This window comes from Bos grunniens, chromosome 24 (assembly GCF_055505025.1).
Source record: "Bos grunniens cultivar Pamir isolate PY7600 chromosome 24, Bosgru_T2T1.0, whole genome shotgun sequence".
In the NCBI taxonomy this organism is placed as follows: domain Eukaryota; kingdom Metazoa; phylum Chordata; class Mammalia; order Artiodactyla; family Bovidae; genus Bos; species Bos grunniens.
This window is the reverse complement of record NC_141188.1, coordinates 48,046,273-48,069,246: the sequence shown is the minus strand read 5'-3', so window position 1 is coordinate 48,069,246 and position 22,974 is coordinate 48,046,273. Positions and strand designations below refer to the sequence as shown.

The 22,974-nt window shown below is 47.7% G+C and overlaps 1 protein-coding gene across 6 annotated transcripts in view; it reads left to right on the top strand.

The window, feature by feature from the left end:
- Nucleotides 1–2,657: 2,657 nt before the first annotated feature.
- The window catches only part of ST8SIA5 (ST8 alpha-N-acetyl-neuraminide alpha-2,8-sialyltransferase 5), a 67,593-nt gene continuing 47,276 nt past the window's right edge, over nucleotides 2,658–22,974 (top strand). For all 6 annotated transcript variants that reach the window (XM_086372379.1, XM_086372378.1, XM_086372375.1 and 3 more), the window contains exon 1: nucleotides 2,658–3,093. In XM_086372379.1, the coding sequence (XP_086228505.1) occupies nucleotides 2,963–3,093 (131 nt within the window). In that variant the 5' untranslated portion in view covers nucleotides 2,658–2,962. The remainder of the gene's footprint in view (nucleotides 3,094–22,974) is intronic.

The window sequence follows — 22,974 nt, the reverse complement described above, 5'->3', positions numbered from 1 at the left end:
ATAACAGGAACTGCAGACCTCCATGTTTCCAGATCATCAGTCTCTGATTCCATCAGAGATGCTTGTGATTGTGTGTGTGTGAAAGACACTTCTTTGACTTCTTGTGAAGGCAGGTTTTAAATGTTGTTAGGATCAAAAAAGCAGTGTCAGCAGAGATGCTCTGGACTCTTGCTAATCATTTGCAGAGTATCAAGCAATCCAAATACCTCCCGTATAGAATACAGTTATCCCTCAGTATCCTTGGGATTGGTTCCAGGGCTCCTGTGGACACCAAAATCTGCCAGTGTTCAAGTCCCTTACATAAAACAGCATTGTATTTGCATAACACGTATTCACATCTCTAGATTATTTATATTGCCTGCTGCTGCTGCTGCTAAGTCGCTTCAGTCGTGTCTGACTCTGTGCAACCCCATAGACGGCAGCCCACCAGGCTCCCCCGTCCCTGGGATTCTCCAGGCAAGAAAACTACTACTATGTAGATGATATGCCAGTAGTTGTACATACAGTTTGAATGCAACAGTTAGAATCAGACATGGAACAATGGACTGGTTCCAAATTGGGAAAGGAGTACGTCAAGGCTGTATATTGTCACCTTGCTTATTTAACTTCTATGCAGAGTATATCGTGTGAAATGCCGGCCGGATTGGATGAAGCACAAGCTGGAATCAAGATTGCAGGGAGAAATATCAATAACCTCAAATATGCAGATGGCATCACCCTTATAACAGAAAGCGAAGAGGAACTAAAGAGCCTCTTGATGAAAGTTTGACCAAGCTCGGGAGTTGGACAGGGAAGCCTGGCATGCTGGAGTCCATGGGGTCGAAAAGAGTCGGACAGGACTGAGGACTGAACTGAGGCGGTTCAGTTCAGTTCAGTCGCTCAGTCCTGTCTGACTCTTTGCGACCCCATGAATCGAAGCACACCAGGCCTCCCTGTCCAACTCCTGGAGTTCACTCAAACTCACGTCCATTGAGTCAGTGATGCCATCCAGCCATTTCATCCTCTGACGTCCCCTTCTCCTCCTGCCTCCAATCCCTCCCAGCATCAGAGTCTTTCCCAATGAGTCAACTCTTTGCATGAGGTGGCCAAAGTACCATCAATCAAATATGGGATTACAATAATAATGGACCATCTAAAAGTTTATGTGTTATTTCTTTACAGTTCCAGTGAGGTCACTCAGTCGTGTCTGACTTTTTGCGACCCCGTGAACTGTAGCCCACCAGGCTCCTCTGTTCATGGGATTCTCCAGGCAAGAATACTGGAGTGGGTTGCCATTTCCTTCTCCAGGGAACCTTCCCGACCCAGGGTTCAAACCCAGGTCTCTCGCATTGCAGGCAGACGCTTTAACCTCTGAGCCAAGCCTACTGGCACCCTCATGGATAATAGTTATTTGATACATAGATAAAACAGGGTCCACTTTCACCTTGTAGATTAACATGAATTCCAAGATATTGGTGGAACCCTAATCATGAGATTTAACCTGAGTTCTTTGGTTCTTCCAGTTCAAAGAGCAAACTATTAGATGCTGAGACCAGAGTATTGGAGCCTGGGCACTTGCTGTCAAAGTCCTTTTTCTTGCTGAGAGATTCAAGGTCAAGTTCGGAGATGAAGCCCCGACCTGACTTTAGAATCCCCCGGACTGGCTGGAGAGCCCTGGAAGGGGCGCCCTAGAATCATCCACTCAGGGCTCCGTGGTGACCCACTTAGGGCTCCGTGGTGACCGCTGCGGGCACGTGACTCCCAGGCGGCAGGGGCTTGTCGGCGGGGTGTGCGGGGTGGGGAGGAGGTGGAAGGGTGATGGGAGAGCACAGTGAGGGGTTAGGATTTCTGAAGAGGTACCTCTTTGGCATTGCATTTCTTTGGGTCCCCCTCTCCGCTCCGCCCCCCGCCCCCCCGCTGTGTCTGTACTCTTGAAGTGCAGACCTTTCTAAACAGTGACTTACTAAAGCTCTGGGGGACCGTGGTACCCGAAGGCGGCCCGCTGCCTGACCTAAGATTTACGAGTGGTTCCAAGGATGAGACAAGGTCCCAGTGTCTCGGTGACAACAAGGTCTTTGATGAACTGCCGAGAGCTGTGGCCGGGCAGAAAGCCCCAGAATCTCCTCCCTGCTGGAGTGGGGCGCCCGGGGCGCGGGCGGGTGGGCACCCCCGCAGGCCATCAGCATGCAGGAGCCGCGCGCTCCGTCCTTGAGGGCTGCCGGGCTGACCTTGCTCGGCTTTCTCGGTAGATATCGCCCCGGGAGCGTGAGGACGCGGCAGCGGGGGTGACTCAGTGCCCCGCCGCGGCTTTCCTTCCTGCCTCCTTCTAAAATTCCGGGATTCAAACCCGGCGTTTTCCGCCCCACCCCTCCCCCTCTCCACCCCCCGCCTGTCGTTACCCAGACTGTCCGGGTGTTTCGTCCCCCACCTCCCATCTACAGAACTGAAGGCCGACCTTCGCGCTCTCCCTCGCTGCGGGCCCGGGGATCAGACTTGGCCCGCCAGAGCCGGAGACCGCACTGGGCGACAGATCCGGAGCCCGGCCGGAGGGGGCGGTGCGCGGCGCTCTCCGGCGCACAGGCGGACCTAGCCGAGCCCCGCTCCCCATTGGCCACCACCTCGGCGGGAGGGGCCGCCCGGGCTCGGGGCACCTGGCGTCGCCCCTCCGCAGGGAAATCAGAGGCTGCCGGGCATGGGCGCCTGGAGGTGAAGGCATCGGGAGGGAGGCCTGGGGTATCTGTGGAGCTCGGGGAGGCCAGCCCTGTTCTACCAGCTGCCCCGGCGCGGGCGGCCCTCGGATTCTCCTGCTCTGGCTTCGGCAGCCGGAAACTTTGCTCCGAGAAGTCCCCCACCCTCCTGATCGCGCCGAGAGGCGCCTGGTGGGCCGCGCGCCCCCGGGGGCCCCGCAGCCCCGCGCGTGATTGAGGGGGCCCCCAGGCGCCAGGCGCCCGCCGCGCTCCGCCGTGCGCGCGCGGCCGCCAGGATGCGCTACGCGGACCCCTCGGCGAACAGGGATTTGTTGGGGAACCGAACTTTGCTCTTCATCTTCATCTGCGCCTTCGCCTTGGTGACCTTGCTGCAACAGATCTTGTATGGCAGGAACTACATCAAGAGGTAAGAAAGTCCGAGCGCGGGTGGGGTGGCGCGGAGCCCGCGGGCAAGCCCCCAGGTGGCAGCCGGAGGCTCCGCCCCGGCGTGGCCCGTGTGAGCGACCCCGGGGTCTGCACTGAGCCTCGAGCAAAGCCGCGTGAGGTTTGGGTCCCCGCGCTCCTAAGCGCATCTCTCCACGCAACCGGAGGAGAACGCCTGCGTCCAGCGCTGGCCAGAGGGGCCCGACAACTTTGTTCTGTTGTGGAAAACGGGGGACAGGATGGAATTCGGACCGGCCAAGCTGAGGATAAAAACATACGAATGTCCTGAGCGGCCTCAGGGGTCAGATCAGTGTCCTCAAGTCCACAGTGCCACGGCCATATGGTCCGAGGGGAGGCTGCCGGGTGTAGAGGGCTCAGAACCGTATAGGGTTACCTCTTGAGTCCTGAACTTTTGTGGGGGCCCCTGGGGGGAAAAACACATTCTACTCCCCACCCCCATCCCCCCGCCCAGGAGTGCAGAATTAGGTGTGGCGGGGTGGATAGTGGGCTCGGACGATGCGACAGAAACAGTGAATTCTTACAGACCGGTATCCACTGGCACCGGGAAAACTCACCACCCGATCCCTCCTGAAGCAGATGGTTCCGTCTCATCCTTCGACAGAAGGTCAGAGCTGCAGCAGAAGTTAACCGCCCCCACTTGGGCCCCCCTCCTACCCCACCTCATCCGCGGGCAAACTCCATTAGGAGAAAGGGACTCAGCACTCGGGCACGGCCTCAGTCCCTGCGTGCGCAAAACACGGAAATGCCACCATGGGCTTCTGCCTACGGCGGGCGGAGGGCAGTCGCTTGGGGTTACAGGACCTGGGGAAAGGGCTGCGCTAGGATCCTCGCGTTTCAGAGCCTCTTTCGGAAAGACCACACTCTTTTCTGCCTGAGCTTTTTCCTTCGCTGTCAGTTGTCTTCCTACCCTCGCTGCCCCTCCCCCCATCAGACGGATAGAAAACAAAACGCCTGGCTAGCTATATAAACATCCCGGCTTCTTCCCTAAACTTCCGAATAATAAAACAGTTTTTCTCTTTGCATCCTTTGGAGTTCACGTCAGTCGCTGGCGTCCTAGTCTGGGCTGCATCCAGGGATGAGAGCAAGTGACAGTGCTGCTGGGCCTGGGCTCACTGTAGGAGAGTCAAACAGTTGGGCTATTTTCCGCTCCGCGTCCCGAGCTGGGGAGCGTGAGGCCCCTTGGCAAGAACATTTGTTCCCAACCAGCCACTGCCCCGACCTTCCCAGAGAGCATTTTTCTCTGGTTGAGGGCAGCTGATGGGCCCTGCGTGGTGCTGGTACCATTAAAGGACATTTTCAGAGTCTCCTGGCTTGCTGGAGCCCATTGGGCCTGCCGCCCCCCGCTCCCCCGCCCCCACTAAGATGACCCAGTGCAAGGACAGTTGGGCCCGAAACGGCCAGCTTGCTGCACTTGCTCCTTAGCAGGGTGGCTCTGGGTTCCTACCCCCTGCTGGCACCTACCCAGAATGGCCCCGGGGTTGCTGGGACCCCTGCTGCCTTATCAACACCGGGAAAATATCCTGCCCAACGGCAAACGGCAAACGGAAGCTCAGCTTCTAAGTGCTCGCCCTGGCAGGCCCTCCTCGATCTTGGGCTGATGAGCTGGCTGCCTGGAATTCAGCAGCCATACCAGTTGCATCCCGACTTCTAACACAGAGACCTCATCCCCCTTAGTCTCAGAGGCCACCTCACAAGCCTCGCTCCAGGGCCTGGATGAATTCAATCAAGTAAGCAAACTCACACATACTGGATCCCGGCAGGGCACTGTAGGATTGTTAAAGAAGATGCTGTGGTCCTGGTGTTCAGGGGGCTTGATGTCTAGCTGGGGAAACATAGTGGCCACAGATGAGCTAAGATGTGAGTGTTGAAATGTTTGAGGAGGAAGGCGCCACCAGACCAGAGTTGGGAGGGAAGAAGACCACCTGAAGGAGGTGGGACCCGAATGGGCCCGTGAAGGAAGGAGACGCTTTGGGCAGGTGAGGAAAGTGCAGATCCAGAGCCCAAGAGTTCAGGAGCCAAGGTGCAGAGACGTAGCCCCGCCGACTTGCACCTCCTGGGCTGACCCTACCTGTGCTGTCACACGGGGCTTTAACCATCGATCAGTTGGACCAGCCGAGAGGCTGTCCAGACCCTTCTCCAGGTTGTGGCTGCCACGCTGGCACACGAATAGCATCTGTTCCCCTATCTTGTTTCTTACACATCTCATCTTTGCCATGAATTGACTCGATAAGGTTACTGGTCTGTCTCCTGTGTTTCTACACTTGACACTTGAGTGCTCCTCCAGTAGATGCCCTGGAATGGCCTGCACGAGAGTCACCTGCGTGGTCACTGAAATGCAGGTTCCCGGGCCCCTCTCTGGGAGTGGGTCCCAGTAACCAGCCTTTTTAATGAGCTCCTCGAGTGATTTGTAACTCTGCTGCTCTAGGCCTGTGGTTCTCAATCAGGGCAGTGTTGCTCCTCGGGCAATGTCTGGAGACACTTTGGGTTGTCACAGTAGGGAGAGGAGAGCATCTGGCATCTCTCGGGCTGAGGCCAGGGACAGGGCTAAAGATGCTACAATGCACAGCCCGCCCACGACAAGAAAGACTTATCCAGCCCCAAATGTCAGCAGTGCTGAGGGAGAGAAACCTTGCTCTAGATGAACACTCCATGGGATAGGGTCCACTTTGTTTTGTCCCCAGCTGTACCCTGAGCACCAAATATGGTGCCTGGCACATAGTAGGTTTTTGAAATATTGGGTAATGGAGAAATGATTGAAAGCGCATACCTGCAGGGGTAGTGAACTCAGGAGACCAGTGACGATGTGGATCCCACTAAGGTAAGGGGGAGTGTAGGGAATGGGAAGTTCAGGGAAGGAGGAGACAGATGTATTTTTGGGTCAGTGGCTTATTGGACTGAGAAGGACAGTTTAAATTCGGTTCACAGGGAGCTGCATGTGGTCCTTCAGTAGAGTAGTGATGTGATCCAAGCGAAGGAAGGCTCTCTGGGCCTTTCAAGAAAGGGGTAGAAAAGGGAGGAGGCTGGGAGGCTGTTGACGCAGCCTGGTCAGAAGTGAGGAGAACGTGGTGCTGGAGGCAGATCTACTTGGGAGCTGGGGATTCATGCAGGCGGCCGTTCTTTGCTTCTGGGCTGAGCTGGGTGGATGTATTCGGCAGAGCCTTCATTGTTTGACATGACACAAAGAGCTCAGGGCCACAAACAGGGCCAGCTGTTCCAATGAGAATCAGGGACAGATTCCAGCAGAAGGGAGTGGGGGTGTGAGTCAGTGCACATTCTTTTTTTTTTTGGTTGCCTGGCCACTCCCTGTGCTGTACAGGGGGTACTTCCAGGAAGGGAGGTGAAGGGGAGATGTAGAGAGGAAGGTGGGCAGTACAGGTGGCTTAGTGGGCGCCAGGTCTCTACTGGAGTGTCAGGGTCCAGCCTCAGCAGAGTCCAGGGATACCCTCAGGATGAACGGCGTTGGCGAAAGATGACACAGGGAGACCAAGCTTAGGTGAAGCGGGTCTGCAGCTTTATTTTCAAAAGCAGCTTTTATACCCTGAGTTACACATTTCCAGAAGTGAAAGATGCAGAGTCATGCAGAGTCAGCTCAAGATTCCATCAGTTTTGACCTTTATTGAAACCAGAATGTTTTTTGCATACCTTTTCATTTACAAGGGTCTTGTGTTATGTACATTATCTTCTGGCCCAGAGGCCTGTTGACATTTTGTGACCCTTTTCTGATAAAGGTTGGTCCACCAGAAAACTTGTTTTCCCTTAAAGTGTTTTTTCTTTATTTTTCCAATCTGTGTTACCCTCAGAAAGTACTAAATAAAGTTACATTCTTATGAAGCAAAGGTGTAGTGGGTTATAGCAAAGAAAGAACTTATTAACTCAAAGGTCTTATGTTGCTAATACCAAGGCTACTACTTGTTCTTCTTACATTCCAACTATATCAACTAATGCACTCCCAGGCACACAAAGGGTAAGCAAGCATTGGCTCAACAATGCAGTATTATTCTAATAAAACTTTTTCACTGCTCTAAGGTCATGGTTGAGATGTTGTGAACAATCATGTGCGTTAGTTGCAAGAGTATGGATAAAACTGCCAAGCAAGCTTAGAATGCCAACAGAGGGGTTAGAATTCAAATACTCCTTTCATGCCCAGGAGACTTATTAACTAGAGCCCTTAGTTGATTTTCTTCAGAGAAAGGTGGTCAGGGATAGACCCTGTTAGTGTCAGAAGAGTTGGTGAAAGGCAGAATATGGTAAACAGTAGACAGCAGACTTTGGTTTCAGGATCGATGCTCGAGCAGGTCCAGGGAGTCCCTCGAGTCCTGATCTGCCTTGCCTGTCAGGTCTCCTCCGCATGACCTTGTCATGGGTGGGATCTCCTGTGCTGGCTCCCGGCATCGGAGAAGGTGAGCAGTATGTGGAATGAGAAGGAAAAGGCAAGAAACAGAGCTGTGAAATTTGCCTTTGGTGTTTCTTGGCTTCCATGTCTGTTCTCACTTGAACAAATACTTAATGAAGATTTCCTACACGCTGAACCCACAGTGATCTGCAAGACAGAAGCAGCCCAGGGTCCCCAGGAACTCACAGTCTATGGGTAAGACGGAATGGCACGTAGCACATGCATAGGCCTCACGGGAGATGCGGACAGGGGACTCGAAGGATGCGGAGAGAGCCATAGCAAATTGGTTGGGATGTCTTAAGGAGCAGGGAGGGAGGCATTTGAAGGGGGTCCTAGGGAAAGGGGAAATGACCCATAAGAAATAGAGGTGGACGGAAGGGGTATGAAACCCAGCTTGAACAACAGTTGAAAGGTTCAGGGGAGACTTGAGTCATTCTTCATAACGCGTGTATAGCTGGGGGCCAGAGTGAGGCAGGCAGAGCTGGATTATGGAGAACTAAGTGGAAAGTGACTTCTTCCCTGATGGTTCAGTTGGTAAAGAATCTGCCTGCAATGCAGGAGACCTGGGTTCGGATCGCAGGGTGGGGAAGATCCCCTGGAGAAGGAAATGGCAGCCCACTCCCGTAATCTTGCCCAGGAAATCCCATGGACAGAGGAGTCCATGGAGTAGCAAGAATCGGACACAACTTAGTGACTAAACCACTACAAGTGGGAAATATGTGAGAAGGAGCTTGTCTGGAGGAAAGAGGGTAACAAATTCACATCTAGATCTGCTCAGACACTGCAGAGCAATCCAACAACTCATTGGAAAGGAGCTCAGGAACTGTGGGTGGACAAGAGCCAGACAAACAATGGGGATTTTGGTGTCACCACACATCAAAATCAGCGTTTTTCCAACTTTCATGATTGTTATACACTGTAAGTTATACCTGGGGATCCAGAACATACTCTCATACACATCCATCTGAAAGAAACATTCTGTGAAAGAATGTTTGACCTCATTATGAGAAATTCACTTTAGTATTTTCTATTCTGCTTCATTAAAAATTCACTTTTACTTCATTTTTTTGTTTACATTTCAATACTCTTTTTTTTTTGACTTTTTTAAAAGTTAAATTTATTTAATTGGAGGCTAATTACAATATTGTATTTGTTTTGCCATACATCAACAAGAATCCGCCACGGGTGTACACGTGTTCCTCATCCTGAACCCCCCTCCCCATTTTACTTTATTTAAAAAATAAATTCAGCCTTAAAAGGAAGGAAATTCTGATATATACTACACTATGGACAGACCTGGAAGATATTATACCAAGTGCTGTAAGCCAATCCCAAAAGGGCTATACTGTATGGTTCCACTTATATGAGTTCTGTAGAGACATAAAGCAGAATGGTTGGTTGCCAGGGGCAACTTCAGGATGGAGGAATAAGAAATAAGTGTTTAATGGGTACAGAGTCTCAGTTTGGGAGGATGAAGTTTTGGAGCTAGACGCTGATGATGGCTGCACAACAATTGTGGTTGTGCTGAGTATCACTGAACTGTACACTGAAAATGGTTAAAATGGTAAATTTTATATTTATTTTACCACAATAAAATAAAAAAAATAATTCTGGGACATACTGCTGCATCGATTTTTTAATCTATTGGATGAAACTCTCAATTAGAAAAACACTGGCCTGTGTGATGGAATTGGATGACATCTTACCCAAGGGAGAGCAGAGTGAAAGATGGCGATGTGCAGGGGCACAGAGGAGAGTCCTGAGGGCTTGCCTGCACAGAGGGGCTGGAGAGAGGAGAGCTGGCGTGGGAGCTGAGGCTGCAGAGAGGTGGGGGTGGAGGAGAGTGAGGAGACGGAGGTGCGAGAGGAAACTAGGCAAAGTGATCCCTGGCTGGGAGTGGGCAACTGTGACGCGCACTGTGGAGGGATCCGTGCGAAAGGGCCTGCAGTTTTGGCAATGGAGCAAGGGCGGTTTGGGTGTGAACACTGGGAACATTATGTATTCATAGGATCTACTGATCTATAAATTCATAAAGTTTACCCATATTCTAGAATGTGCTATGCTATGCTTAGTCGCTGAGTTGTGTCCAACTCTTTGAGACCCAATGGACTGTAGCCCGCCAGGCTCCTGGGGGTGTGGAAAGCATCTCTACCTTTAAACTCTCTGCTGCTCCAAATCCCCTTTGTTAGTGCAAAAATCTTAACATAAACTCACATCACTGGAGTGTTCAGTTCAGTTCAGTTCAGTTCAGTCACCCAGTCACGTCTGACTCTTTGCAACCCCATGAACCGCAGCATGCCAGGCCTCCCTGTCCATCACCAACTCCCGGAGTTCACCCAAACTCATGTCCATCCAGTTGGTGATGCCATCCAGCCATCTCATCCTCTGTCGTCCCCTTCTCCTCCTGCCCCCAATCCCTCCCAGCATCAGAGTCTTTTCCAATGAGTCAACTCTTTGCATGAGGTGGCCGAAGTATTCAAGTTTCAGCTTTAGCATAAGTCCTTCCAATGAACACCCAGGACTGATCTCTTTTAGGATGGACTGGTTGGATCTCCTTGCAGTCCAAGGGACTCTCAAGAGTCTTCTCCAACACCACAGTTCAAAATCATCAATTCTTCAGCACTCAGCTTTCTTCACAGTCCAACTCTCACATCCATACATGACCATTGGAAAAACCATAGCCTTGACTAGACGGACCTTTGATGACAAAGTAATGTCTCTGCTTTTTAATATGGTGTCTAGGTTGGTCATAACTTTCCTTCCAAGGAGTAAGCATCTTTTAATTTCATGGCTGCAATCACCATCTGCAGTGATTTCGGAGCCCAGAAAAATAAAGTCTGACACTGTTTCCACTGTTTCCCCATCTATTTGCCGTGAAGTGATGGGACCAGATGCCATGATCTTCGTTTTCTGAATGTTGAGTTTTAAGCCAACTTTTTCATTCTTCTCTTTCACTTTCATCAAGAGGCTCTTTAGATTTTCTTCACTTTCTGCCCTAAGGGTGGTGTCATCTGCATATTTGAGGTTATTGATATTTCTCCTGGCAATCTTGATTCCAGCTTGTGCTTCCTCCAGCCCAGCATTTCTCATGAGGTACTCTGCATACTGGAGTGTTAAAGACTTCAATTACTTAAGTTTTAGCAGAGGGGTAGCAAAAGAGCAATTACTGTTTTTTTTTTTTAAAGGTAGAAAGGATACTGTGTGATCTGGTGGCAACCTGCTGTTTAAACTTAATCTCAGAGGAGGACCAGGTAGACATGGGCCTTAATGCCCTCCTTCAGTGTCTCTCAGGAGCTTTATCATTCTCCATAAAGAATGTGAACATTTTTGTTAGATTTATCTCTAGATGCATAGTTTATAATGCTACTGTAAAAAATCTTTAAAAAATTATATTTTCTGTCCATTTGTAGCTAGTGTAAAGAAATTAATTTGATTTCAATGTATATTGTTTTTATAAAACAGCAAGCTTGAGGATAATAATAATAATCAACACATAATGATAGTAATTTATTTGTAGAGTCTTCTGGGATCTCTATGTAGACATTTTCTTCTTTCGTTGCAACCCTTTTACCTTAATTCACTTATCTTACTGTGCTGGCTAGAACCTTTGATAGCATGTTCAATAAATATGTCATAGTGAATATCTTGGCTTTAATCCTGATTTTTTTTTCTTAAAATTTATTTTTAAAGAGTAGCATTATTGAAATATAGTCATAAAATCCACCCATCTATGAATTCATAAACTTTATCCATTTGAAGTGTACAATTAAATGGCTTTTGGTATGTTTGAACAGTTATGCATCCCTCATGCCAGTCAATTTTAGAACATTTTCCTTAAACCCCCAAAGAAACACTGTACCTCTTAGCCATCACCCCGTAGTATTCCCATACCTCCCATCTCTAGACATGAATAAATACACTAATCTGTCTCTTTAGATTTGTCTGTCCTAGACATTTCATGTGAATGGAAACATACAATGTGTGGTCTTGTGTACCTGACATCTTTCACTAAGCATATTTTCAACGTTCATCTGTGTTGGAGCGTATATCAGTACTTCATTTCTTTTTTTAATTTTTATTTTATATTGGAGTAGAGTTGATGGCACCCCACTCTAGTACTGTTGCCCGGAAAATCCCATGGATGGAGGAGCCTGGTAGGCTGCAGTCCGTGGGGTCGCTAAGAGTCAGACACGACTTCACTTTCACTTTCACTTTCCACTTTCATGCATTGGAGAAGGAAATGGCAACCCACTCCAGTGTTCTTGCCTGGAGAATCCCATGGACGGGGAAGCCTGGTAGGCTGCAGTCCATGGGGTTGCACAGAGTCAGACACGACTGAAGCGACTTAGCAGCAGCAGCAGAGTTGATTAGCAATGTTGTGTTAGTTTCAGGTGTATAGCAAAGTATTCATTATACATATACATGTATTTAGCCTTTTTTCAAGTTCTTTTCCCATTAAGGTTATTACAAAATATTGAGCAGAGTTCCCTATGCTATACAATAGGTCCTTATTGGTTATCTATTTTAAATATAAATCAGTATGTATATGGCAATCCCAAATCAGTACTTTATTTGTTTATTGGTGAATAATATTCAACTTACAGATATACCATATTTTGTTTATCCATTAATGATGGAATTTCACATTTTTGCTATTGCTCATTTTTTGCTATTGCACATTTGCTATTGAACATATTACTATTGCAATTTGCTGTTGCACATTTTTGCTATTTTGCTCATGGTATATGGCTGCCATGAGCATGGTACCATGGCTGTACATGTTTTTCTGTGGATGTGTGTTTTCGTTTCTCTTGGGTATACAAGTGGAATTGTTGAGTCATATGGCAACCCACTCCATATTTTTGCTTAGAAAATTCCACGGACAGAGGAGCCTGGTGGCTACAGTCCAGAAGGTCACACAGTGTCGGACAAGACTGAGTACACACACACAACACACAGCGTGGTAACAAGTGGAATTGTTAGGTCACATGGTAACTCTATGTTTCATCATTTGAAGAATTGTCAGACTGTTTTCTGAAATAGTGACACCATTTTACACTCCTTCCAGCAGGGTATGAGGAGTCCAGTTTCACCACATTCTTGGAAACACTTGTTATTATCTTTTTGATCATAGTCATCTCAGTGGTTTTGAAGTGGTATTTCATTATGGGTTTGATTTTGTGTTTTCATGATGGCTGGGGATGTGGAGCATTCTTTCCTGTGGTTATTATTAGCTGTATGTATTCTTTGGAGAAATGTCTATTCAGATTCTTTGCCCATTTTTAAATGGGATGGTGTGTCTTTTCATTATTGGGTTGTAAGCGTCCCAAATATAAATGCCTTGTCAGATATACGATTTGAAAACCATTTCACTCATTTTATGGGTTCTCTTTTGCTTTCTTGATAATGTCCTTGACAGCATGAATGTTGTAATTCTGATGAACTCCAATTCACCTGCTTTTTTCATTGGTTGCTTGTGTTTTGGGTGTCATATCCAAGAAACCATTGCCTATTTGCAATATCAAGTGTCACAAAGATTTACCCCTATGGTTTCTTCTAAGAGGGTTGTTTTTTAATAGCTTGTTCTCTTACTTTGAGGTCTTAGATCCATTTTGAATTAATGTTTCTATGTGGTGTCATGAATCCTGCTTTTAAGGGGAATAACAGTGAAGTGTCACCATTGCATCCGTCCGCTTAGTTTTGTTTTGTTTTGTTTGTTGTCGTAGTTTTTTGTTTGTTTTGTTTCCTCTAGTAAGGAAAAGAAGGTTCCCTCATGGAATATGCTAAAAAGTGCTGTTGTTGTGTTTGAATATTAATTTTAATCAGTTGCTTTTTCTACATCTATTGGACTTTTTCTCCTTTACCCTTTTAAAAAGTGCTTTGACTTACTTACTTATATGACTGCACCCCCACCTTGGTTGCGGCATGCAGGATCTTTAGTTGTGGCATGAGAATTCTTAGTTGTTGCATGTGGGATCTAGTTCCCTGAACAGGGGTTGAACTTTGGTTCCCTGCATTGGAAGCGCAGAGTCTTGGCCACTGGACCACCAGAGAAGTCCCTCCTTTACTTTTTTGATGTGACTGTTGTTGTTTAATCGCCTAGTCATATCCAACTCTTTTGCGACCCCATGGACTGTAGCCTGCCAACCTCCTCTGTCCATGGGATTTCATTGTGTTAATAGACGTTAAACTAGAATTTTAGAGACAAACACAGCTTGTTTGTGGTACATTATTTGTTTCATACAATTTGAGATTTTGTTGACTAATATTTTTATTTAAGATGTTGGATCTCATGCTCTTGAATGATGCTGCTGCTGCTGCTAAGTCGCTTCAGTCGTGTCCGACTCTGTGCGACCCCATGGACGGCAGCCCACCAGGCTCCCCCGTCCCTGGGATTCTCCAGGCAAGAACACTGAAGTGGGCTGCCATTTCCTTCTCCAATGCATGAAAGTGAAAAGGGAAAGTGAAGTCGCTCAGTCGTGTCCGACTCTTCGTGACCCCATGGACTGCAGCCTACCAGGTTCCTCCGTCCGTGGGATTTTCTAGGCAAGAGTACTGGAGTGGGGTGCCATCGCCTTCTCCATCTTGAATGATAGTGGCATGCAATTTTTAAAATGCTATCTTTGTCTAGTTTTAAAACCAGTCTTGTCAAATGAGTTGGGATGCTTCCTCTTTATCTATTTTCTGGGAACGGTTTATGCAAGTTTCATATCTGTTTTCTGAAAGCTTGGTAGAATTCACGTGTACAGCCATCAGCACCTAATATTTTCCTTGTGGGAAGACTCTAAATTACCAATTTTGTCTCTTTAATGGTTCAAGGCTATTCAGGTTTTTATATTTCTTCATTCACTTATTGGTAAATTATAGTTTTCCAGAAAAATTTTAAAAATGTTCAGATTTATTTGCACAAAGTTCATAATATTCTCTGTTACATCTCAGGTTTTGGTTCCTTTTCTATTCCTAATATTGTTTCTTTTTTCTATTTTTAAATGATCTTTATTAAATGACTGATTTTGGGCTTTGTTGATTTTTCTCTTGTAACTTTCCTATCGAATTCATTAATATTTTTTTTGCTTTGGTTTTATTCTCATATTATTTTTCTAGCGTCTTAAGTTGGATGCTCATCTTTGTAATTTTCAGTCAGTCGAACTTGGGTCTCCCGCATAGCAGGCAGATTCTTTACCATCTGAAATGCCCCTTTCAGTCTTAAGTATTTTCCAATGTAAGCTTTTTAGGTTATAATATTTCCTCTAAATAACTCTGTAGTTAAATTTCTGTGATTTGGGATGATGATGATGATGACAACAATTCAGAATTGTCTTAGATTTACAATGTGCCACACACCAGTCTAAGCACTTTATATGTTACCGCTCTGAATTCTAACAACAAATAATAGATACGATCACTACTGTCATTTTATAGGTGAGGTAACTGAGGCACAGTGAAGTTAAGTAATTTGTTCCTAGTCATATAGCTCCTTTTCGTTACCTTGAAGTATTTTAATTATCTTGAATTCCAAATATTTTCTAATTTCTCTCGTGATTTATTTATATTTGCTCATAAAGTTTGGAGAAGGGATAAGCTACCCACTTCAGTATTTCTGGGCTTCCCTGGTGGCTCAGCTGGTAAAGAATCCTCCTTCAGTGCGGAAGACCTGGGTTCAATCCCTGGGTTGGGAAGATCCCCTGGAGAAGGGAAAGGCTACTCCAGTATTCTGGCCTGGAGAATTCCATGGACTGTATGGTCCATGGGATCGCAAAGAGTCGGACATGACTGGATTCTTTCCTGCTCATAAATTTAGAAGTTTTTAAAAGTTCCAGATTCTTTCTTTACATACTTTTTTGAATTTTTAACCCAAATGAATTGTGATGTGATGTTTATAAGGCTGATTCCTTGAAATTTGTTGAGATTTTCTTTGTGGTCTAGTATGTGGTTGATTTTCATAAATATTATTTGTGTACTTGAAAAAAATGTGATTCTCACCTTGCTAGGTACAGTATCCTTACATATCTTTTCAATCACGTGGTTTTTAATTTTTTAGTCTTCTGTATCCTCACTGGTTTTGTTTGTTTTTAGTTTTTTGGTTCACTTGTTCTGTCGATTTCTGAAAGATACATGTTGAAAATTTCCTCCATGATAGTGGATTTATTAGTTTCTCCTTATCAACTTACCAGGCTTTACGTTAAACATTTTGAAGTGATGCTATTGGATGCATGCTAGTTTAGTATGCATACTAGTGAACTGAATCTTTTATTAAAATGTAGGGAGTTTCTTTGTTTTTAGTAATGTTTTGAGCCTTCAGTTTGATGTTGTCTGAAATGAATATAATGAGGCAGTTTTCATTTGGCTAGTATTTGCTTGTCACATCTCTCTTTATCCTTTTTTTCCCCAACATTTTCATGTCTTTCATTCCATGTCTCTGTAACCAGCATATAGCTACAGTTTTTATATTTAGTTTGACAGCCTTTATCTTTTACTTGGGTAGTATAGTGTATCTACATTTATTGTGATTACTGATGAATAGCATAGGATGTTAGAATATTATTTCTACCATTATATTTTGTGTTTTTTATGTGTTCTTCTTTACTTTCTTTTCCTACCTTGATTTTGAATTGTTTGTGTTTTCCTGGCTGAAGGAGGAGGTTTCTAAGAAGAATCTTTATCTTGGGTAGCCCCTGTTGCCGTTGCAAGGGAAGCATGGATCACGGGGATTGACCAATGCTGCTAGGACTGCTGCTGTTTCTGGAACTCATCTACAGCTTTTTTCCTTGCCAGATCATTCATCCATTTAAGAAGGAGTTTTATACATATTGTGAATATATAAATATATATATATATATATATATATATATATATATATATAGGGACTTCCCTCGTGGCTCGGTTGGTAAAGAATCTGCCTGCAATGCAGGAGACCCAGGTTCGATTCCTGGGTTGGGAAGATCCCCTGGAGAAGGAAATGGCAACCCACTCCAGTATTCTTGCCTGGAGAATCCCACGAACAGAGGAGCCTGGCGGGCTCTGGCATCCATGGGGTTGCAAGAGTTGGACATGACTTGGCGACTAAACCACCACCACCATATATATATTAGGTGTATTTTAGGCTGCAGTCCATGGGGTCACTGAGGGTCGGACACAACTGAGCGACTTCCCTTTCACTTTTCACTCTCACGCATTGGAGAAGGAAATGGCAACCCACTCCAGTATTCTTGCCTGGAGAATCCCAGGGACAGGGGAGCCTGGTGGGCTGCCGTCTATGGGGTCGCATTTTGTAATGGGAGATGTTGTAGATTGGGGTCCCTGGAAAGAAGACTCGTTGCCAGAGATTTGAATACAGGATGTTTATTCAGATGTGTTCTGGGATCAACACCTAAAGAAGGAAGAAGGACCAAGGAGCTTCAGAGTGTTCCCTGAGTTGAGGCTTCCTCAGGGTGAGGAGGCTGGGCCTTTGTACCTTTAGGTTGAATTTTTAGTCACTGGATGCAGATGCTTCTGGAAGAGAGTGTGGTCTTGGCCAAGTTGGCTCTCTTTATATGGGGTGATTCCCAGAGGAAACTGAGAGTTGGGGGCTGTCAGCTCTTGGTACCCCAGCAGGTCAGGAGGAAATCCTTCATTCCTGAAGGGGCACTCGCCACAGAGGGGTTTTCAGCATGCCATTTTGCCAGAAATAGAAACTCTAGAATTTCTCCATCCCCTATGGCCTCTCCAAACAAAAGTATCACCCCCATGATCAACCTGTGCCTGAAGCCCCACTCTTTTTTTTTTTTAAAGAACAGAGTTGCCCAGTATAGCATAGACAAAACAATCTGCCCTGCAGGTCCCAAAAGGATCAGCTGAAAGAGAGTAGGGGATCACCCGACTCTTAAAGGAGACCATTGCTCCTGCCAGCCGAGGGTCTTTCACACATCACATCTGTCCTGACTCTGCAACTTTATACCAACTTTTCCCTGTCTGCTGTGCCCTCCCATTTATCTCTCTGCCAGTCACAATCCTGCTTCTCCTTCTGTTCTTGGCCCACAGTGTGCGTCCCTGCTCTGAATTCATAGCACCTGTGAAGCTGTACTCAGCACAGACTCCCCAGAGCTGCCCTGGTGCCTTCTATGTGATAGCACAGCAGGCAGGACCCTAGACTAGGCCTGCCTTATCCTGCCCGGTGTAGACAGGACTCTTCCATACTCTTTCTTCCAGCCTTCCTCTTTCCTGCACCTTGAGGGTACAGATCTGGGCTGCCTGCATATGGCTTGTGCAGGCCTGAGATTTGAGGATATGAAATTGGGTCAAGGAAAGGTACAGCCTGACTTTATGCTGTATCTCAAGTATGCATTCGAAGGCTCTCACCGCTGATCCCACACTCCCCCTCAGTTCAGTTCAGTTCAGTTGCTCAGTAGTGTCCGACTCTTTGTGACCCCATGAACTGCAGCACGCCAGGCCTCCCTGTCCATCACCAACTCCCGGAGTCCACCCAAACTCATGTCCATCGAGTCAGTGATGCCATCAAGCCATCTCATCCTCTGTGATCCCCTTCTCCTCCTGCCCCCAATCCCTCCCAGCATCAGAGTCTTTTCCAATGAATCAACTCTTTGCATGAGGTGGCCGAAATATTGGAGTTTCAGCTTTAGCATCAGTCTTTCCAAAGAACACCTAGGACTGATCTCCTTTAGGATGGACTTGTTGGATCTCCTTGCAGTCCAAGGCACTCTCAAGAGTCTTCTCCAACACCACAGTTCAAAAGCATCAATTCTTCGGCTCTCAGCTTTCTTCACAGTCCAACTCTCACATCCATACATGACTACTGGAAAAACCATAGCCTTGACTAGACAGACCTTCGTTGGCAAAGTAATGTCTCTGCTTTTCAATATGCTATCTAGGTTGGTCATAACTTTCCTTCCAAGGAGCAAGCGTCTTTTAATTTCATGACTGAAGTCACAGTCTGCAGTGATTTTGGAGCCCAAAAAAATAAAGTCTGACACTGTTTCCACTGTTTCCCCATCTATTTCCCATGAAGTGATGGGACTGGATGCCATGATCTTTGTTTTCTGAATGTTGAGCTTTAAGCCAACTTTTTCACTCTCCACTTTCACTTTCATCAAGAGGCTTTTTAGTTCCTCTTCACTCTCTGCCATAAGGGTGGTGTCATCTGCATATCTGAGGTTATTGATATTTCTCCTGGCAATCTTGATTCCAGCTTGTGCTTCTTCCAGTCCAGCGTTTCTCATGATGTACTCTGCATATAAGTTAAATAAGCAGGGTGACAATATACAGCCTTGCTGCTGCTATGTCACTTCAGTCATGTCTGACTCTGTGCAACCCCATAGACAGCAGCCCACCAGGCTCCCCCATCCCTGGGATTCTCCAGGCAAGAATACTGGAGTGGGTTGCCATTTCCTTCTCCAATGCATGAAAGTGAAAAGTGAAAGTGAAGTCGCTCAGTCATGTTCGACTCTTAGTGACCCCATGGACTGCAGCCTACCAGGCTCCTCCATCCATGGGATTTTCCAAGCAAGAGTACTGGAGTGGGGTGCCATACAGCCTTGACGTACTCCTGTTCCTATTTGGAACCAGTCTGTTGTTCCATGTCCAGTTCTAACTATTGCTTCCTGACCTGCATATAGGTTTCTCAAAGGACAAAGCCTTGTTCACTGGAGAAACAGGCACGACCCCCAAGAGGTGGGGATGACAGGACTGGAGGATCTACCTGGGGTGCTTCTGGAGGGGAAGAGTGCCTTGTGGGGATGGAGTGGAGCTGGCGGGTACCCTCAGGATGGGGAAGGGGCTGAGCTGTTCACCACCCTGGGTTTGTGCTTTGCTGGCAGAACAGCTACAGTCTTGCTGATCAGAGCAAGTTTTGATGGGGCTCCTGCTGTAGGGCTGGGACTGGGGGGAGGCAAGCAAGGTACCCAGGGGACAAAGTTAATGGAACTCCCTCTCCGGTGTCAACTCTGCCCTTGTACCAGCTAGAGGGTGGGGCCTCCTGGATCTTGTGCCCTGGCCCTGGGCTCTCTGTGCCCAGCCTGCACAAGCTGCTGGGTGTTAGGGAGCTTCTTGTCCTTTGCCCGGCGTCCCTCAGGGGCACAGTGCTGCCCTCTCACAGCTCGCTCTTGATCATCTCTCTCTACTTTTTTTCCCTTTTGATATTTGTGCTTTCCAGGCAAATTTCACCTCTTAGAGGTTTCTCCTCTTTGACTTATTCAGGCTCGTTCACTTCTCATCTAATAATCTCTCATCCTGTAATTCTCTCAATTAGGTCTTCACTCGATGTGTGGGAACCCCCTCCACATACATACGCTACAGGTGATGGATTCATCGGGCAATAATATAAATTATTAGCATTCATTACGGGCTCATGAGCCAGGCTCTAACCTAAGCAGATAATCCTAAAGAAGGATTATCTCATTCAATCCTCACATTAGTCCTGTTAAACAGATACAGTCATCCTCATTTAATACACAGAGAGGATGAGTAAGTGGTATAGGTTCGCACAGTTTGTAAGACCCTTGAAAGAGATATTTCATTCATTTCTGAATTCATAGGACCTGGCATAAAGCCTGACATTAATTGCTGAATGAATGATGCACACAAAGGGAATCCTCAACTTTTTCCCCAATAATCAATGAACATCCACTAAACATTCAGCTTTATGCTGGTGGAAAGGTTAGGTTACTAAAGAATCATCAGCTATGTTACATGTCCTTAAGGAACTTACAGAACACTGAAAGAGACAAGCATGAAAAATAGGTAAGACTGTGTATAAACAAATTAGTCGTGTGGCATAGACTATAAATCTTGTAGATTTCAGAGGAGACAGCAATCAGGGTGGTGAGTGGCCAGGTGGGACCCGAGGTGGGCTTGGAGAGCTTTGTGGGTTTCAGAGACTGGATTTAGGGTGACTCTGGGGGACAGGCTGTGGTGTTGAGTCTGGAGGAGCAGGTGATGGAAGTCACTGAAGGCGTCTACATTTCTCTTTGTTTTCTGGTTCTGTGAGATCAATAGCCTCTCTGATCCCAGTTTAGTCTTACGCAGTATGAGTGGGAGGCCCAGGTACTCTTGTCTCTTCCCACCCTGATGACACTGGCCACTGGCCAGGCTTTGCCAGTCCCCCTGGGAGGGGCCCACAGGTCCTGCCAAGGCTCTGGACTGTGGGGGGATGGACATGAGGCAGGTAAGTCGGAGGTGTGTGTGGGATGCTGTGCATAGAGGGGGCTGGGGTTATTGGGAGGGGAAAAGAAGAACAAAATCCACAGATGCTTAGGTTCCTTAGAGTCAGCCCTCTGTACCCTGGGGTTTCACATTCACTGCTTTAATCAACCATGGATGTGGAACCCACCAATGTAAACCGTACCACAGTCTGGGGGCTCACACAACAAAATGTTATTATCACACGGTTATGGTGGCTGAAGTCTGAGATCAAGGCATTGGTAGGGTCTGAGGGCCGTGAAGGAGAATCTGCTCCCCACCACCCCCTAGCTTCTGGTGGTTTGGGGGTAGTTTTCGACACTCTGGCTTGTAGACCTCTGCCTTCATCTTAACAGGGTTTTCTCCCTGCGTACATGTCTGTGTCCCTTTCTTTATAAAAACACCAGACTTACTGGATTAGGGGTCCATCATACTCCAGTGTGACCTCATCTTTTAAAATGTTTTAATTGTTTACTTATTTGGCTGTGCCAGGGCTTAGCTGTGGCACACAGGATCTTCAGTCTTCCTTGCAGCAGGATCTTTAGTGGTGGCATGTGAACTCTTAGTTATGACATGTGGGATCTAGCAGCCTCACCAGGAATGGAACCCAGGCCCCCTGCACTGGGAGCGGAGTCTTACCCACTGGACCCCAAGGGACATCCCCAGTTCTTACCCACTGGACCCCGAGGGACATCCCCAGTTCTTACCACTGGACCACCAAGGAAGTCCCCACATGACCTCATCATAATTTATCTAATTACATCTGCAACGACCCTATTTCCAAATAAGGTCACCCTGGGATTGGACTTCAGTATCTGATTTTCTTGCTATGGGGAGAGGGGACCCAATTCAACCCATAAGAGTCAAAGGACCTCATAGGAGACAAGGCCGGGGAAGGCATGACTTGATCGGCGTTTAGCTGGACTGGGTTCCAGAGGTTTGGGGAACAGTGTGGGGGGGCGCTAACATAGGAGGCACCTGCTCACATAGACTCTGGGCCTGTCCTAGGATGGAGAAAGTAGAACTAGTGGGAGCTCTTGACACAGAGTGGTTGGAATAAATGCTAGGATGAGTGTTTGAAGGGACCTTCCCTCCATATCCACATCACTCCTCTGCTGTCCGAGGAGGGAAGGGGTCTCCACTCTGCTAGCCGTGGTGCTCTGTCTGCAGTCTGGGCGCTGGAGGAAGCTGGAAGGCTGGTGTGCGTGCCTCCTGTGGACCCCATGCTCCTCCTAAAGGTGGCCCCCACCGTGGAATAAACGTTGAGCAGATATTTAGCCAAGAGTAGTTGGAAGAGGTGTGAGACTTGGATGGCCTTGGGTGCCCGCTCTTGTGAGTCTGGAGCTGAGAGTGGAGGTCTGGAAGGCCAGGCCAGGGAGCAGACTGTTTGGAGGTTGACTGGGGGAGCCCGGCGTCTCTGTGGTGCAAGGCTTGATGGGGGTGTGAGGTTGCCCCCGAGTTGTACCTGGAGCTCCTCTGGTTCCTCTCTCTGGACCCTCCCCTGGCTAGTGCCCCCATGCGCACCCTCTCCTGTCCCCGCCTGAGCACTGGCAGAACCTGGACTCCCCTGGGCCACTCCTTAGCCAGAGGCCTCCGCAGAACCACGAACGTTCCCAGCATCTGGGAGGCTCTTGGGCACCAGGGGCCTTTCAAGGAGGCCAGCCCTCTGCCATCTGTCCGCAGACCCCCGCTCACTCCAGTGCCCGCGACTTGCTCCACTAGCTTTCTCTCTTCCCACCTGCAGGTGGAGAGTGTGGGGGTGTTGCCGATGGAGCAACCCCTGCCCTCGTTCCCAGCAGGCTGCCACCTGCACCATCTTCTCTGTTGCCCCCAATGAAAGGCCCCCATGGGCAACTGGGGGATGAACCCACCTCTCTTTTCCCCTGAGGTTCTTCTCATTCCGGGTGAAAGTTACCATCAGGGAATAATGTGAGTCACTAGTGAGTCAGGATGGAGACCAGGCAAGGAAGTACGTGGAACCTGGTAATTATGCCCATTCATCCTCCTGCAAAGGCTTCCCAGCTGGCAGGCACTTCTGCTGTGAGCTGGGTGGGAAGGGTCCACACCTTCTCTGAGGGGGTCTTCCTGACTACCAATCCCAGCTCTTCTTGTAGACCTGGGGATGGCGGAGGACTGTGAGAGGTGGGAGAGGGCAATCTGTGTGCCCCAGGAGGACCAAACCCCCAGAATCCTGGGGGCCCACCAGAGGTGTTTGCTCAGAAGAGATCCCTGGTCACCTCCCTTGCAGATGACTTTGAGGGGCCACAGAAAGGTGGA